The following is a 17642-nucleotide window of genomic DNA, read 5'->3' as shown; positions in this document are numbered from 1 at the left end:
TGAGTTTATTCTGTGTGTTTTCTTAAATGAAAATAGGCTGGCCTACAATTCTTAAGTACTAATCTGTGTTTAGACCAGAATTAGCTAGATAATAGAACCCTCCACAGTCACATGAATCAAAATGTCTTGCTTAATTTTCAGCCGTAAGAAAATAATTCCATGGCCAGGGCAGTGGCTTATGCCTATAATCCCAACACTTTGGGAGGCCGAGGCAGGCAGATCACTTGAGGTCAGGAGTTCAAGACCAGCCTGGCCAACATAGTGAAATCCCATCTCTGCTAAAAATAATACAAAAATTAGCTGGGCATGGTGGCATATGCCTGTAGTCCCAGCTACTAGGGAGGCTGAGGGAGGAGAATCACCTGAACCTGGGAGGTGGAGGTTGCAGTGTGAACCAAGATCACACCATTGCACCCCAGCCTGGGTGACAGAGTGAAACTCTGTTTCAAAATAAATAAATAAATATTTTTTTAAAAAGAAAGTAATTCCAAAAGTCAGCACAAATGTGAATCATGAGGCAAAACACAGCACCAATAATATAAATGTGGCAATTCAGTTGCCCCATTCATATAGGCCACCCTCAGTATAAGGCAGGTGAATAATTGTTTCTAGTTATATGGCCAAGGATTAATGCAGTCCTAAAAAGTTGAGAGTTTTTCTCTGTAATGATGCGTGTGTACCTCAGAACCCATTCAAATCCCATGTTGCTCCCTTTTTCTTTCCTTTCTCTCCATCTGGAAATTAAAACAATGTGGTATGTAGAACAATGGGATGAACACACTAGACATTCAGGCATATATTAGTACTGCTTTTCCAAATAATTAGCTGAGGGAACTTGGATGAGTCACTTAATCTCTCTGACTTCAGCTACTCACAGGACTATTTCCTCTGATAAATGAAAAAACAATTATGAAAATGCATGGAAAATATAAAATATTGGTATCACACTAACATAAATTTAATAGTCAATAATTGTGGTTTGAGTTCTAACTCTGCTCTTTAACAAAGGCTCTCTGGTTCTATTTCTTTATCTCTAAAATTGGGCTAAAAAGCTTGTGATTTTGAATGTTGAATGATAAAATGCTTGTGAAAATTCCTCATAAACCTTAAAACTCTCCAAACATATTAGTTATTACTCTGTATACCAATTCCTAAATGCTTTTCTCAGGACCACCCCTTTCATAAAATTTAAGCCAGTAAGGATCTTTCTCCTTTCTAATTACTGCTTTTACTATCTTTACAACACAACTTAGTGCTCCAGTAAATTTTGTAATTTTTTTTCTCTAATTGTTTTCATATATGTATGTTTAATCTCCCCCCAAAGATTGAAAGTTTCTTGAGATTATAAACCGCTTTATGCCATGTGTTTTTATATTCACCATAGTGCAAACATAGCAAAGTCTTGTGAACATAACAGATAGCAAATGCTTTTGAATTTATTAATTTTTATTGGGAGTCTACTATGTACAGATACATTACAAACTTTATCTCATTTAATATTTACAACTACTACTTTACAGAATATAAAGCTGCTCTGGCAAGTTAAGAATTTGCTCAAAGTCATGCTACAGAGTGACAGACCTAGGATTCAAGGCTAGGTCAAATTAGTGCTCCTTCCACTTACCATGTTGCCTCTGTACAATTTCCCTTCCATGCTGCTTAGTTTATACCATTCCCAAAGACACTGTTTCTTCCCTATGGCCTAACTCTTCATGGTTGGATACCTAGCATCCAGAGTAGTTATCTACTACAGATAAGAGAAGGGAAGAAAAATAAATACTGAATTAGGAGAAAAAAAATCATTTTTCATTTCTCCAGAATTCCATCCTTAAGAGAAACAATTTCAGTTAAGTGTCATAAACCAAAAGAAGGAAATGTAAAGAAATTTGGTCCGTGCACGAGCAAAGAAAAGTAATTTTAATTTATCTATTCTCATAGTTGGCCCACAGTAGGAGTTCATGGAGCTCAGCCTAAGTTAAATACAGATCTTTTTCTAGAATCTCCATGTTCTTTTAAAAGAAACTTTTATATCATCTTTATTTCCAATATAAATAATAAATATTATTTATATTTCACTAAATTTTTATTTGAAATTATTTTAGAATACTTCCAAAGACAGTACAGAATGTTCCTATATGCTTTTAGCCCATTTTTCTCTAATGTTACCATCTTATTTAACATGGTACATCTATCAAAACTAGGAAATTAACACTGCTAAATACTACTAGTTAAATTCTAGAGGCTCTATTTGGATTTTTACACTAATGTCCTTTTCTTGTTCCATGGTCCAATAATACCACATTACATTTAGTTGTCATGTCTCAGTAGCCTCTTCCAATCTGTGACAGTTTCTCAGTGGACACTTCTGAAGAGTCAGGAACTTTATAAAATCTCCCTCAATCTGGGATTGCCTAATGTATTCTCAGAATTACACTGAGTTTATGCATTTGGGGGAAAATACCGCAGAGGTGATATGTCCTTGTTACATCATATCAAGGCCATGTGTTATCAACTTGAGTTATTACTGGTAGTGATAACCTTGATTCTTTGGTTAAGATAACCAATTTCTTAAATAATACTTCTTGCTCATAATGTAATTCATGAGAAAACTAATGCTACTGCACATATGTATTTCATCTAGTGATTTAGTGTTGTTTAGGATACTAGTGGCGGACCCTGGACTAATGGAAAAAGTATAAGGTTTGGAGCCCCAAGAACTGAATTCAAATCCTATGTCTACTATTCACTGACTTTAAATCACAATTTCTGCCAGCCTCAATTCCCTCACCTGAAATATGGGGATTATTATCACAGTCACTTCACAGAATTGTTGTAAAGATTAATATATGCATTGGCTGTGTGTGGTGGCTCACACCTGTAATCCCAGCACTTTGGGAGGCCAAGGTGGGCGGATCATGAGGTCAGGAGTTCGAGACCAGCCTGACCAACATGGTGAAACCCTGTCTCTACTAAAGATACAAAAATTAGCCGGGCGTGGTGGTACGCACCTGTAATCCCAGGTACTCGGGAGCTGAGGCAGAAGAATCGCTTGAACCTAGGAGGCAGAGATTGGAGTGAGCTGAGATCGCGCCACTGCACTCTGCCTGGGCGACAAAGCGAGATTCAGTCTCAAAAATATAGCCAGATAGATAGATAGATAGATAGATAGATAGATAGATAGATAGATATGCATCATATTTTATAACCATGAAACACTATACAAATATTAATTGTTGCTATTATTTTTCAGCTTTTGGGTTGCTTACTGGGCTTTTTTTTCTTCTTACTTTAAAGAAGAACTTTCAGGCCAGGTGCGGTGGCTCACACCTGTAATCCTAGCACTGTGGGAGGCTGAGTCGGGCAGATCATGAGGTCAGGAGATGGAGACCATCCTGGCCAACGTGGTGAAACCCCGTCTCTACTAAAAATACAAAAATTAGCTGGGTGTGGTAGTGGGCGCCTGTAATCCCAGCTACTCAGGAGGCTGAGGCAGGAGAATGGCTTGAATCTGGAGGTGGAGGTTGCAGTGAGCCGGGATCGCGCCACTGCACTCCAGCCTGATGACAGAGAGAGACTCTGTCTCAAAAAAAAAAAAGAACTTTCAGCCTGGCCAATATAGTAAGACCCCATCTCCACAAAATTAGAAAAATTATCCAGGCATGGTGGAGCATGCCTGTGGTCCCAGCGACTCCAGAGGCTGAGGTAGGAGGGTAACTTGGACCTGGGAAGTCAAGGCTTCAGTGAGCCATGACCATGACCAAGCCACTGCACTCTAGCCTGGGCAACAGAGTGAGAACCTGTCTCAAAAATAAAATAAAATAAAAATGATAAAAAATTTTCATAAATAAGTACCTATATGAAAAAAACCACTGAATCTCAGAAATAAAATGCGGAAGCTACAATTATAAAGTCACATAAAAGGCTGCCTGGGGGTGCCCAGTCTGTTTTCCACCTCTGTTGATCTATAAATACAACAAAAAGGAAGACTTTGAGACCAGTTAAATAAATGGTAAATACCACATACACATTTCCAAAAGTTAATCATTCAGAAACTGTACCTACTTGAGTCAATGAGTGAAAAGCACAGAATAATTTGACTGAATCACATTTCTATTCTATGTCAATGAGGGAAAAGCACAGAATAATTTGACTGAATCACATTTCTATTCTATGTATCTTTTTTTTTTTTTTTTGAGACTGCTGGGCCGCCACTGCCTCCCAGGTTCAAGCAATCCTCCTGCCTCAGCCTCCTGAGCAGCTGGGATTACAGGCACCAGCCACCACGCCCAGCTAATTTTTTTTTGTATTTTTAGTGGAGTTGGGGTTTAACCATGTTGGCCAGGCTGGTCTCGAACTCCTGACCTCAGGTGATCTGCCCACCTCAGCCTCCCAAAATGCTGGGATTATAGGCGTGAGCCACTGCGCCCGGCCACTTTTATGTCTCCTTAAATGATTATGAACTGCTGGAGCAAAAGGTTTCCATGACTGTTAATATTTAATATCTAACTATAAAGGCTATATTTCAGTATTTGATGTACTTATCATTTTGATGTTAAAAAGGAAAGCACCACTCTCAATATAGTAGAAACTTAACTATGAATTTTTCTTGTAAGCCATGTTAGAATATAAGCTTATTGAGGGTAGAGATACCCTTGAATCTGCTGTAGTGAACTAGCCCTCAATAAATACTAGATTTTCATTGGAGTTACTGTGTAATACTTATGTATGCCTTCTGAACTAAGACCCTAAGCTCTGCACTGCCAATTCTGGTTTACCCAACAGGCAGATGAAGCATATGCTTCAGGGCACCAGCAAAACCAGAATGTTAAAAAAAAAAAAAAAAAAAAACCTTTGCCAAATAATTTAATATCTCAGCAAAACCACTGAAGTAGCCATCATGGGAAAAAAATCAGAACTTTGTTGGACTTTTTTACTGTTATTTTGGGGTTCTGTTATTTTTCTTTTTATTTCTATATAAGGAAGAGGTGGTAGAACATCAAAATCTTTTCAGTGCTTAGGGCCTCCAAAAATCTTAATACAACTCTGTGTACATCTTAAATTATCATAAGTTTTCCTTAGTTGTTCAGCAATAAGCATTTTATTTCATAAAAATTATAGTACGTTTACCCGTACTTTATGTATTCATACAATTTAAGATTCTTCCTCTTTACAATTTATCTCTAAGCAAGAAACCATAATAAATGCTAGAAGGCAATCCTCATAAATTGGACTAATACCAGTTCTCTTTTATCAGCCAACAGTGCTAATATGTCCTCACACCCTCTGGCTGTATGAAAAGATTACACAGTTCCCAGAATAATCAAAAGTAAATTATTATTTATTTCTTACTGGTATAAATGGAATCTTAAATGTTTCTATTTGAAACGTCTACATATATGTAAGAAAAAGAGAGTTAATTTCTTGTTTTGTAGTTCTCATTTGATTCACAATTCAAGTTTAGTTACCTAAGAAAAGAACTCTAGTTTTTATCTCAACAATTACATTAAAGAAAACACTGCCAGATTCTTCCCAGTTTCAACTTTCCCTCTACCTACCAGCCAATCTCTTGCTGGATGATTACCCAGATGTTTCTGGTGTGTTTTGTTGCTAATACTCCCAGTGTACTTCAAGAAGGGTACAGATACTGCTTGAGGATCCGCTTGCCAAAGGCCGGTTCTAATTAGACTTGTCATTTTTTGCTTGGTTTCATTTTGACCACTGGGTGCATCATGCAACCGTGTTGGATATTTTTAACAGTATAAAAATACAGAAAGCAATAGTTAATTAATCTCACATAGCTAAAAGAGGAAGTTAAAAGTACTGGAAATTGGTGTCGGATGATTAAATAAAGGATTAGGAGAGAGACCATTCTAGACACCCTCCCCAACCCCACATCCCCAAAATCCAAGCCACTTCTAAGTAGTGAGAGAACTTCGGCAACCAAGAAATGGCTTTGTTAGAAAACACTTCACACGACTTATTTTAAATTTTGCTTTAAATTTAATTGCTTTTCTCCTTTTTCTCTAATAATAGGACTATTTCGCAGTTTCTAGTCCTTGATTGATTAAGGCTTCAGAGTTCGTTCTTACATATGCCATGTCTTAAGTTTTCATAAGATTCAGTCTATACAAGACTTGCTTTTTGTGAGCACTGTGCTTAGTGGCAGTCCGGATTTTTCCCTCCACCCCCGCGGCCACCCCTGCCCACCGCGCCGTCGGGCATGGATCTGGCAGGTGCGAGGCCGAGGCCCAGGGCTCAGCGAAGGACGCCGAGTTTACAGAGCGCGCGCGCCCTAGAGGAGGCAGCAGCAGCCGCAGGCCTGGCCGCCCGAACTTTGCGAGCCTGGCGGGGGAGCACAGAGGCGGGCCGACCTGCCCCGCTAGCGCTGAGGAACGACTCCCTTTATGCCAGCTCGCTGTCCGCCTTCCCGCAGCGTATGCTGCGGAGCCTCAAAGACCCTGCGGCCCTCCACAACCGTCTTAAATAACAAACCCCTGTCCTCGCCCCCGTAGGAATTGGGGCAGCTGGGGGTTCGCGTCACAGACTCAAGCCCGCCAGCAGGAGAAGGGCAGGCCGGGCTTCGCGGGGCCGAACCCCGCTCCAGCTGGGGACAGGCCGCCTAGCCGGCAGGAGGGAGCCGGCGCGAGAGACTTGACGGGAGGAGGTGGAGAGCGGGAGGCGGGAATGAGGGCGCGGGACCGGGCGGGCGGAGCGTGCGAGACTGCGAGCGCGAGCGCCAGCAGGGCGGAGGGCGGGGCGTGGGCGGCGCCCGGCCTTCCCGCTCCCGCGGCGCTGCAACTCTGCCGAGCCTCCTTAAAACTCTGCCGTTAAAATGGGGGCGGGTTTTTCAACTCAAAAAGCGCTCAATTTTTTTCTTTTCAAAAAAAGCTGATGAGGTCGGAAAAAAGGGAGAAGAAACCGGCACCCTCTCTGAGAGGCAACAGAAGCAGCAATTGTTTCAGCGAAAAAAGCAGCAAGGGAGGGAGTGAAGGAAAAAAGCAAAAAAGGGGGCGACACGCAAGTGCCTGTAGGGGTGAAAGGAGCAGGGACCGGCGATCTAGGGGGGGATCAGCTACAAAAGAAACTGTCACTGGGAGCGGTGCGGCCAAGGAGGAAGCAGTGCTGCCAGGCTCTGCTCCAGGGCACAGCTGGCTGGCGGCTGCCCTGTCCGCAGCAAAGGGGCACAGGCCGGGGACCGCGAGAGGTGGCAAAGTGGCACCGGGCGCCGAGGCTGCTGAGCGCTCGCCGAGACGGCGACCGGACTGGCTGCCCCGGAACTGCGGCGACTCTCCCTACTCAGAACTTGGCCTACGTTTCCCAGGACTCTCCCCATCTCCAGAGGCCCCCACAAAACCGGGAAAGGAAGGAAAGGACAGCGGCGGCAGCAGCTCAATGAGTGCCTACAGCAGAAAGCCTGAACGAGCTCGGTCGTAGGCGGGAAGTTCCCGGGGGGCTGCCCAGTGCAGCCGCAATGCTGCCGCGAGCTGCCCCAGCAGTCCGGGCTCCGTAGACGTTTTCCGCATCACTCTCCTTCCTCGGGCTGCCGGGAGTCCCGGGACCTGGCGGGGCCGGCATGACGGGCTTCTCGGGGGCCCGCCGCACGCCCGGCAGCCTCCGGAGACGCGCGCCGAGCCCGGCTCCCACGGCCTCTGAGGCTCGGCGGGGCTGCGGCTGCCTGGCGGGCGGGCTCCGGAGCTTTCCTGAGCGGCATTAGCCCACGGCTTGGCCCGGACGCGACCAAAGGCTCTTCTGGAGAAGCCCAGAGCACTGGGCAGTCGTTACGACCTGTAACTTGAGGGCCACCGAACTGCTACTCCCGTTCGCCTTTGGCGATCATCTTTTAACCCCCCGGAGCACGTCAGCATCCAGCCACCGCGGCGCTCTCCCAGCAGCGGAGGACCCAGGACTATCCCTTCGGCGAGACGGATGGAAACCGAGCCCCCTGGAGGACCTGCCCCTGCAGTTCTGCCTCACACGGCTCAAGTCACCACCGTGAACAAGGGTGGGTGAATGCCTTTTCTTCCCCCTGAATGTCTTTCCTTCCGCGGTATTTTCTGCCCCGATCTATAGTCCCTTGAGTCTCCACACACACTCCTCACAGAGATCTGTAGCGTAGGTACGTGACAGCTCTGCCTACATCTGACGTCCGGAGTCATTAACCAGGAATGTATGTGTGTCTGTGTGTCTCTCTGTGGAGTCGTCAGAATTCTTCACAGGGGTTAAAGCTAAAAAAGCGAGGCGAGGAGCCCCTCTCCAATGGCTCAGTTTTGCTGAATAATCACGTGTGAATCGAGGGGCGGGCTTTTGGCAGGCAGATCTTACTAGTATTTACTACCAAGCTCTACTCCAGATTAACCATCCCAGTCCTTCTGTCAGTCTCCGATGCCATCATGCAGCCTGGTTAGGAGCAAAGGAAAGGGGAAAAAGAAAAACGACTAATTCATCTTTTCCTGATCGTCAGGACCCTAAAGAATGGCCGAGCCTTGGGGGAACGAGTTGGCGTCCGCAGCTGCCAGGGGGGACCTAGAGCAACTTACTAGTTTGTTGCAAAATAATGTAAACGTCAATGCACAAAATGGATTTGGAAGGACTGCGCTGCAGGTTGGTATTAAGAGAGGTGGGGAAAACAAGTCAATAATGTTGCCTACGTGACCCGGGTTTCTAGATTTACAGCTTTTAAGCTTTCAGGGACATAAAATTTCACTGTTTTTAAACCTAGTTGGTTGCCATATTTTATATCTTTAAGTGGATGCAACTTCTCAAAATGACGTACTTTGAACAAACTCCTCAAATCCAATAACATCCTTGATATCAAGTGGGGTCCAGATTTGGTCTTAGTTTTTGGAATGTTTTTGTGACGGTGGGGATTTTAAAGTAGTCATTGTAGGGCCGAGGTTTGTTTGTTTTGTTTTGTTTTTAAAGACAGCTCTGTAAACACATTATTATGATTATTATTTGAAGTAAATACACTGCTATTAGTGGTTTTACGTACTTTGCCCCCAATAATAGACTTTAACGTTAATTTTCTTGACTACTGATGAGGGTGTTTTTCCTTCAAATGCTTCAAGTTTTGACAAACGACCTTTCCTCGTTTGGAATGGGTGGCCTGGGCACCGGGACAGGATGTACATTTTACAGTTAATGTAATACCATCCACTCATTCAGGAGTCGGGAGGAATAAAAAGTTGAATTTTCTAATCAGAGCTCAGCTGCAGTGTCTTTGTCTCTACGGTCATGCCGTGGTGTGCTCTAATTTTCAGTAATTAGATTTACAGGCAACAATTGACACATGTCCAGCTGCCAAGTATTGTACCTGATAATTTTTTTCCTCTTCTGAATGTTATCATGTAACTTAGGCGAAAGGCTTAGAAACAGAAAAATGACAAAATAGTTTAAAATAGTTGCTTTATCAGAGTTCTGATGATATTCTTATGAGCTATTCTTATTTGGAAATGCAACACTTGGAGCTGTTTTTGAAAACCCAGTGGGGAGAGGGTTTTTAGAGGGCTTTGTTTCGGTTACAAGAATTAAAAATTTAAGTGCCAAGAGATATACTATTAACAAACAAAGTCCATACAGTCTGTACATTTTCAGTCAGAATACACTGGCCTTGCAAAAATTTCAGTATTAAGGAAGTTTATGCACAGATACTAAATTATTTATCTTGTTATTGCTGCTACATTAAGTAATGATTTTTTTTTCCTTTTTCTACCTAGTAGTTTTGAACAGGTTTAGTGATGATAGCAAAGTAACAAATTTAATATATTGAAAAGTTTCCTTTTGAAAACTCAAAAGATTATATAAACTTCACAAAGAATGAACTACTTAACCCATGTTCATAATAAGATTTTACAGGATTTTTGACGAACAGGAAGACTGGGAAATTAATAATATTCTTTTAAAAAGTTTTGACAAACATTTTTAATACAACTTTGCAATCTTGTTTATATTAAACATACTTATCAAGATACTAACACCCACTTATTGTGGCTTAGTCCTTGTACATATAACGAAACACACACACAGAAACTGGAGTTTCAAGGCTTATTTTCAATATGTATAATCCTGACTCTGAAGTTGTGTCATAAGTCAAGAAATAACTTTCTTCAAAACCGTTTCCAATATTGCTATTATTTTCTGTGAAAAAAGGTGAATTTTCTTCTACAATTATGTTTATTTAACTCAATTTCAAAAGCCTTTTCCACCTTCCTAGTGTACATTTTTCTATCAGGTTAATATCAAAGGCCTTAATCGTATGTTTGCTTTACGAAGATCCAAGGTATCTGTCTCTTATTTTTCTCATTCCAGGTCCTTAAATATGACTAAATCTTTAGAGACAGTTGTGGTCGTATCAATTTTTAATAACCAAAAAGTATGTTTCATTGAAGTTCTTGAAATATAAATTATGTATCACTGTTTACCACTGCTCCAAAGGAAGAGCTAAAAATCAACAGTTTTATCAACAGTGGAGCTTAATATCTTGTCCATCTATGTAGTTTGCATTTACAAAATATTACTTATTTTAAATATATTTTGTTATTTAATGTGTGATTAGATTTTTTTAAACAAACATTTAAAAAAGAACGACTTTGTATTTTCCATTAGCATTTAATTTCATAAACATTGAGTGTCTATTATACAAGATATTTATTATAAATTTAGATTATTATGGATATACCTAGATATAAATAAACCAGTGTAAATTCTGAAAATGTGTGGCATGTTAATGAAAGTAATATTTTTTCACAACTAAATTATATGTATTTTATATTTGCATGCTGTTCCACAAGATATTTTATAAGAGACCACTGTTAGAGTGAAATATATTCAAACAATAGTAGATAATCTTTGTTATGTGAATTATTTGTATGTTGATAGCAAGTGTTAATACCACATTCTGACTTTTAAAATGTTGGCAGTTTACAAATAGCTATTCCTTAAATGCTTGATAATAACTGAAAAAGGAACTAACACAGGATCACCAGTTGATTATTAAATGAGCTCAAACCACAAGACAAGGCTGTCCGTGCCCCAAAACACCCATTAAATATCTTATTTTTTCTTCTTTTGCTCATTTGAAAATCAGGAGGCTTGTCAGAACTTTGAGAAACAGTATATAATGTAATAGGGTGACTATTTCATTATTTTCAAGAACAGTTGTCCTACAATAATTTCCTACTGTGATACAAGGCATATCAGGAACTTAGTTTTATATAAATTGATATCATAAGCAATTTAGAACACTGTGGCTTATTTAACACCTTAATAATCAGTACTGTTTTGTAACTTAAAATGAAGGATTCTAAACATTGAATACACCTAGTAGCCAATATTAAATAACTTGCAAATAAAAAATATTTTTAAGAAATGCTTGGAAATTTGGAGGTATATCTATTTGGAGGGAACTTGTAAAAATTGATCATTTAAGAAAATATCAGGCCTGGATTTTTTAAACATCATTTTTACACTCACTCATGGAGTTGGTTTAGAGAAACTCAACATCCTTATTTGTTTGCAGTAGCTATTTAGAAAATAAAGTTTAACCACATATGATTTTCTAGAATTAATACCACAGGCACATTTTATGAGCATGAACAATCAAACAGAAGGAGACTCTTATTTAAATCCCAAATTCCATTTCTGTTATTTTAATAAATTCGTGAAATTACACAACTCTTCATGGAACATAGAGAACAGAGTTGTTAGCAAATGCTATACATGTTGCACAAATTCTATCTTATTGATCCATTTATCCTACTTTTGGGCCCATTTAAGACGTTCCATCATAGAAGCTCAATTTTTAGAAGTTGTCTTCTACTTTCACCTACTAGCACTTTTCTGCATTTGACCCCTTCAAGCCCCATCCTATGGGTCTTCCGCAAGAACTCCATCAAAAATAAATAGTTACATAAATGGAAGGACAGGCAGATATTTTAAAATATCTCTGTAGCATGAGCACTTGAAGGATTCTACCATTTCTACTTCTTTTCCAGGTTATGAAACTTGGAAATCCCGAGATTGCCAGGAGACTGCTACTTAGAGGTGCTAATCCCGATTTGAAAGACCGAACTGGTTTCGCTGTCATTCATGATGCGGCCAGAGCAGGTTTCCTGGACACTTTACAGACTTTGCTGGAGTTTCAAGCTGATGTTAACATCGAGGATAATGAAGGGAACCTGCCCTTGCACTTGGCTGCCAAAGAAGGCCACCTCCGGGTGGTGGAGTTCCTGGTGAAGCACACGGCCAGCAATGTGGGGCATCGGAACCATAAGGGGGACACCGCCTGTGATTTGGCCAGGCTCTATGGGAGGAATGAGGTTGTTAGCCTGATGCAGGCAAACGGGGCTGGGGGAGCCACAAATCTTCAATAAATGTGGGGAGGGCTCCCCCACGTTGCCTCTACTTTATCAATTAACTGAGTAGCTCTCCTGACTTTTAATGTCATTTGTTAAAATACAGTTCTGTCATATGTTAAGCAGCTAAATTTTCTGAAACTGCATAAGTGAAAATCTTACAACAGGTTTATGAATATATTTAAGCAACATCTTTTTAACCTGCAAAATCTGATCTAACATGTAATTGCAGATAGCTTTGACTTTCTTCTGAATATTTTATCTTTCCTTGGCTTTTCCCTTGCTTCCCCTTTCGCCAATCTCAACACCCAAGTTGAAGACTTTGTTTTTAAAATGGTTTGTCCTGATGCTTCTTTTGTCTAATTAAAACACTTTCAAAACAGGACAACATTTTTCTGTGATTTTCCCTCCTTTAGAACCCATATACAACTTATCACTTGCTAAGGAGAACTGTACTAAAAGTTATTGAATGTCTTAAGTCTTTACACTAGAAAAGGTAGACCAACTGGAAAACTAGACATACTCTCTTGATGATTCAGTTGTTTTCATCCTTTACCCATGTCCCGTCCACCTTGGTGCCTAGTATTTCTGCTTTAAAACAAAATAAGGACAACTTTTTTTTTTTTGAAGATTAAGCCTGAAATTTCAGTGTGAATTTCCCTTAATGTCCAATCTTCCCTTTTTCTTGACATTAAGTCAAATAGTTGAAGGACAGAGTTCAGAAGTAGCAATCTGAAAACATATTTTAGCTCTAAAGTTTTAAAAGAAAATGCCACCTTAAAAATGCTTACCACTAATGGATTTTTAATCACAAAATGAAGCAAATGGTTAAATAATACACTTCCCAAAATTATATCATAAATACACTAAGTGTAATGTGGACTTTTTCTCCCTGAATGTAAGAAATGTAAAATTACAAAATGTTTAAGCATTAAAGTGCAAATATCAATCTTTAGGCAATGAAAAACAGCGAGACAAATGTATAAATTACATATAAAGGTCATAACTATTTCAGAATTTGCAGAATAATAAATGTAGAAACTTTTAAAATAATAAATGAGCCACTCCCACAAATGGTACTTAATTTCCACAAAACTTTTTAGTAAAAGAGTATACAATCTTTTTAGGAGCACATTTACCTAAAAAAAATTTTTAAATTTTTAAATTTTTTTTAAGGAAGTAGAAATATTAAATTTCCAAGACAATTTTCTAGCATCTACTACTTGGTCATTTTAATTTACACTTTTCAACAACAGATTTCAATACAGTTATCATTTGCAAATTCATACATACTTTATTCATCATCTACCACATGATCAAAGATGTTTTATGTGAACGTTCCCTCCCACTTCATAAGCTCTCTGCCCTCACTCCAAAAAGAACAAAATGCCTCAAGGTTTATTGAAGGACATGGTTCTGATGCCTGACCTAACAAGGATTGGAATGGCTGGGTGGCAGGCAAGTGGTTTTCAATAATTTATTTTCCATGATAGTATAAAAGAATATAGAAAGAAAAGATTAATCCTTTTAATTTTGCAGTAAAATTTACATTCCCTAAGTGCAAAAAGACCTCATCCTCTGACACCTTTAACCACAAATTACTAAATAAATTTATTTTTGATGGCAACAAAATTAAAACACTTATTTAAGAAAAACAGAGATTGAGGTGGTTTTGAAGTAAAAGTGTCATATTTTGGATTCTAAAATGGAGTCAATATACAAAATATACTACTAAAAGCCGAATTTTTTTAACAGAACACTAACTGAAAGTAATTTTTTTAAAAAACCCTCTTACAAGTTACAACTGTAAAGATGGACGGTCATGATTTTAAAATCCAGTTTAATGGACTTCACAGCATCCAACATGTCTCGGCATTTACTTTATTTAATAGAATAAAATTTCCCTTTAGAGATTTCAAATATAAAAGCATAGGACATTCATAAAGCAAAAGAGGAGTTACTTCTGCAGTTGCTTTGTTCTCGGGTGGTCGGAGCACAATAGAGGGAGAGGACGCTCTATCTTTTCATCAGTCTAAAAGTTGTTAGGCATTAAAACATCGCCATATTACTCTAGCTCTGTGCGGGAAGTAGCTTTGCTAATCTAAGTATTTTAGAAATGAGTTATGTGGTCCCCTCTAGGAAATATGAAAAGCCATTATTCAATCTCAAAAACCTCAACAATATTCTGTAAGCCTCTTGAACATGCCGAAATGTATAGGATGGATGAAACGGTGCTGCTGGGGACCTATTTTTCAGCGACCTGAGGTGGGGAGGGAGGGGTCTGAACTTATTCAGATGCAGGGAGTGGGGATGCAAGTGCTAATTAATGGAGTGTCCAGAGCTCCAGGAGACGACGCTGTTGTAAGGATGGAGGATACAAAGCAGAGGATGCGCTCTCAAATTCAGTTCTTCACCGCTGCGTCCGCATCCACGTCGGGAAACTTGGTCTCAGCCTTTGCCCAGGAAGCTGAAGCCAGGCTTACACCTGGGGGTGGAGGACACTAACATGACCTCGGTTCAAGTTCTGGTCCCCGAACTGCTAAACAAAGTGTCTTTTATCACATTTTGGTAGTGAATTAAGTTTTCTGATAAACATTATGCATCTTGCAACGGTGTGATGAGTTCATGTACACACACACCACAATGGGTGACTGATCAATAAGTAGGTTAAGTATTCTGTCCCGAGAAAGCAATATGATATATTTCCCTTATCGTATTGATCAAAAGAACATTGTGGATGGAGTCCGTGGCCCAGGACTGGTTTCGAAATCTCAGTTCCCAAAAAGGTGCTTTCGGCTTTTGTCGGGGGTAGAAGTAAATAGTCCATAGGCGCCGGGCAGTCACAGTGCTGGAGCAAGAAAAGGTCGTGCTCACAGCCTTCCTGGCTGCCCTAAGCAACCTTCATCAAAAGGCTACGGGGGAAAGTCCCTGTCTCGGTCTCTGGAGACTGTTCTGCTTTTATATGGCAGTCCCATGAAAACAGCTCCACGCAGGAACCTAGTGAGAGGCAGGAAACAAATTTCCCACCTGAGACCCCGGGTAAAGCTCTGCCCATAGCCAACCCAAGCCTTCCACGGAGGGGCTGCGAAGACATCTTTTCTGTCCCTCTGAAACTCCTTCTCCAGACTCCAGCTCCAACTCCCGGGGCCCTAGTGATAGGAAGCTGGAGCCCAGAGCTCCCTCAGGGCGCGCAGAAAAGCCCGGGGTGGGGGTGGGGGAGCTTCAAAACCGTTAGCTCGCGTTTTTTCCCCCTCCCTCGCTAAGGTTTCTTTTCTTTTCTCTTCCTGTCCAAATATTTCAAATTTCCGCGCCTTAAATAACAGTCTCCTTTTATTTAGTTAGTTTCCTCGGCAGGTTTGGCAGCCCGCTTGTCTCTGCCCCCCTACGGGCCCGGGGCGCCTCGGGCGCCTCGGTGCTGCCTGCAGCCCCCGCGCGCTGCCCCCAGCCCAGCTTGCGCTGTACGGAGCGCGCCCGCCGGAGTCACAGCCCCCTCCTGCCGCGACCTCGCCTGACCCGGCTGTCCGGGCACCCGGAGCCAACTAAGGCCGCCCCCTGCCCAGATGCCGGCCTGCCTCTCAGCTTGACTTCCCTCCCCGGACTTTGGAGTGTCTTCTGCGTTAGGATTTGGATCCCGGTGGCCCTGGAGCGGCAGAAGGGCCGCGGCGATAGGAAAGCAGCGAAGGAGGCCAGTGGCCGGAGTCTGCCCCAGCCCCCACCCGCGGGTAACCTTGGAGGCGCCCTCGGAGTGAGTGTGTGCGCGGCCGCGCGGCCGGCCGGGGCGAGCAGGAGCACCGCGCCGCGGGCAGGAGGCGGGAGCGGGGGGCGGGGAGGGGGAGCGGGCGCCGGCGCCTCCCGGCCGCCGGCGCAGCGCCCCGGGAGCTGCGGGTTACCCGGGCGGCCAGGCGACCCCGGTCCTGGCCCTCAGGCAGCGGTCCCCGAGGAGGCGGCAGCCATCCCACTGGACGGTTCTGGCGACCTGTGCCTGAGGACCGGGGCCGGAGGGCGGCCAGGGAGCAAGGGCCAGCGGGCCGGTGAGTGCCTAGCTCTTCGCGGAGGTGAGCTGGCGGCGGGACGCAGCGGGGAGGCTGAGCAAACGGCGCCCGACCTCGATGCCAGCACTCCCTTCCCCTCCCCCCATGACAGCTGAGGACAGCCGGGCTCTGAGCCTCGCGTCCAGTTGCGAGGAGGCAAATGCCTCTCTGGCTTCTTAGCCCCTCAGACTATTCGGGAAGTTGACCTATGGTTTTGTCGGTCCCCCCCCAACCCCACAAATTACTAGACGCCCACGACTGACAATGCACTTTCAATTCCGAAAGACCCTCCTCCCGAAACACCGTGAACTGCAGGGCTCGGGTGCGCAAAACACCTAGAAAGGGGTCTTTTTTCAACCCGAAATAGTTTTGAAAATCGAGTACTGTAGGGATCATCAGCGACGCCTCAAAACAATTAAAAAAAAATCCCCAGATCTGGACACAGACTTGCTAAATTAAGGTTCCAGTGAAATGTTTTGTCATTTGCTCTAGAAACATTGTGCGAGCTTCAGGTGTTAGGATGTGGGTTTGGAATTTTCTGTGGTGTCTTTAATCCTCAAAGACATTAAATAACAGCGTGGTTACACCCCCCGGCAAGCGAGCAAAGGTTATCCTTGCCACCACAGCACCTGCAGAAGCACAGTGGAACTCACATATTTTGCTTCCTGAGTTCTAAAATGGCTTCTGAACAGTCCAGAGGTACCAGCACATAGGAGCAGGGGGACCGGAGACCGGGGGAGAGATTGTACATTTAAAAAAACTACACAGATACTATTACACTTCAATTGTTCCACCTCACCTTTCTCCCCCAGCCCTCATCCTCATCGGACAAGGAAGAATTTTAGTGTAGGCCTGTTCAATAATTCTAAATACAGCCTTTTTCTTTTCTCTCATGTCTCCCCCCACCACCAAATAAAAACAAAAACAAAAAACAACCAGCCAAAAACATCAGCTCTTTGGGGGAGGAAGTAAAAAACCACCAATCCTTATCCAACTACACGTCATTTCTTTTGAGCACTAAGAAGAAATGCTACATACAACCAATGCTATGAAAGAAATAATTTATCAGGACTTCATACGCATTTAATTTGGTATAATTAAAGTGATATTGTCTTTTAACATGAAAATAATGGGACAGTTTCTGAAACTGATGCATGAAAAACTCAAAAATCTTCCTGGACATTTTTGGAGACAGAAGCTTCTGCTCTTTTAATTTTCTAAGTAACTAAGAGTAGTTACTTAGAAAAAGCTGATACTT

At 42.1% G+C, this 17642-nt stretch overlaps 1 protein-coding gene across 2 annotated transcripts; it reads left to right on the top strand.

The window, feature by feature from the left end:
• The first annotated feature begins 6731 nt into the window (after positions 1-6731).
• CDKN2C (cyclin dependent kinase inhibitor 2C) lies at positions 6732-12741 on the top strand. Of its 2 annotated transcripts, XM_009457571.3 has the most exons (3): positions 6732-8002; positions 8462-8601; positions 11994-12741. In XM_009457571.3, exons 2-3 carry the CDS (start codon positions 8473-8475, stop codon positions 12369-12371), a joined length of 507 nt encoding a protein of 168 aa, XP_009455846.1. In that variant the 5' UTR covers positions 6732-8002; positions 8462-8472; the 3' UTR covers positions 12372-12741. The 2 variants fall into 2 exon arrangements, with proteins under 2 accessions (XP_009455846.1, XP_524704.2); XM_524704.9 differs by lacking the exon at positions 6732-8002 and having other exon boundaries at positions 8328-8601.
• The last annotated feature ends 4901 nt before the right edge of the window (positions 12742-17642 follow it).

Source organism: Pan troglodytes, chromosome 1 (genome assembly GCF_028858775.2).
Source record: "Pan troglodytes isolate AG18354 chromosome 1, NHGRI_mPanTro3-v2.0_pri, whole genome shotgun sequence".
Classification (NCBI taxonomy): Eukaryota; Metazoa; Chordata; class Mammalia; order Primates; family Hominidae; genus Pan; species Pan troglodytes.
The sequence above is the reverse complement of the archived record's forward strand: the minus strand, read 5'-3'. Positions and strand labels throughout refer to the sequence as shown.

Coding starts and splice junctions, on each gene's coding strand:
- CDKN2C (XM_009457571.3), top strand. CDS start 8,473: ATGGCCGAGCCTTGGGGGAACGAGTTGGCGTCCGCAGCTGCCAGGGGG. Junction 8,602..11,993: donor TTGGAAGGACTGCGCTGCAG/GTTGGTATTAAG, acceptor CTTCTTTTCCAG/GTTATGAAACTTGGAAATCC.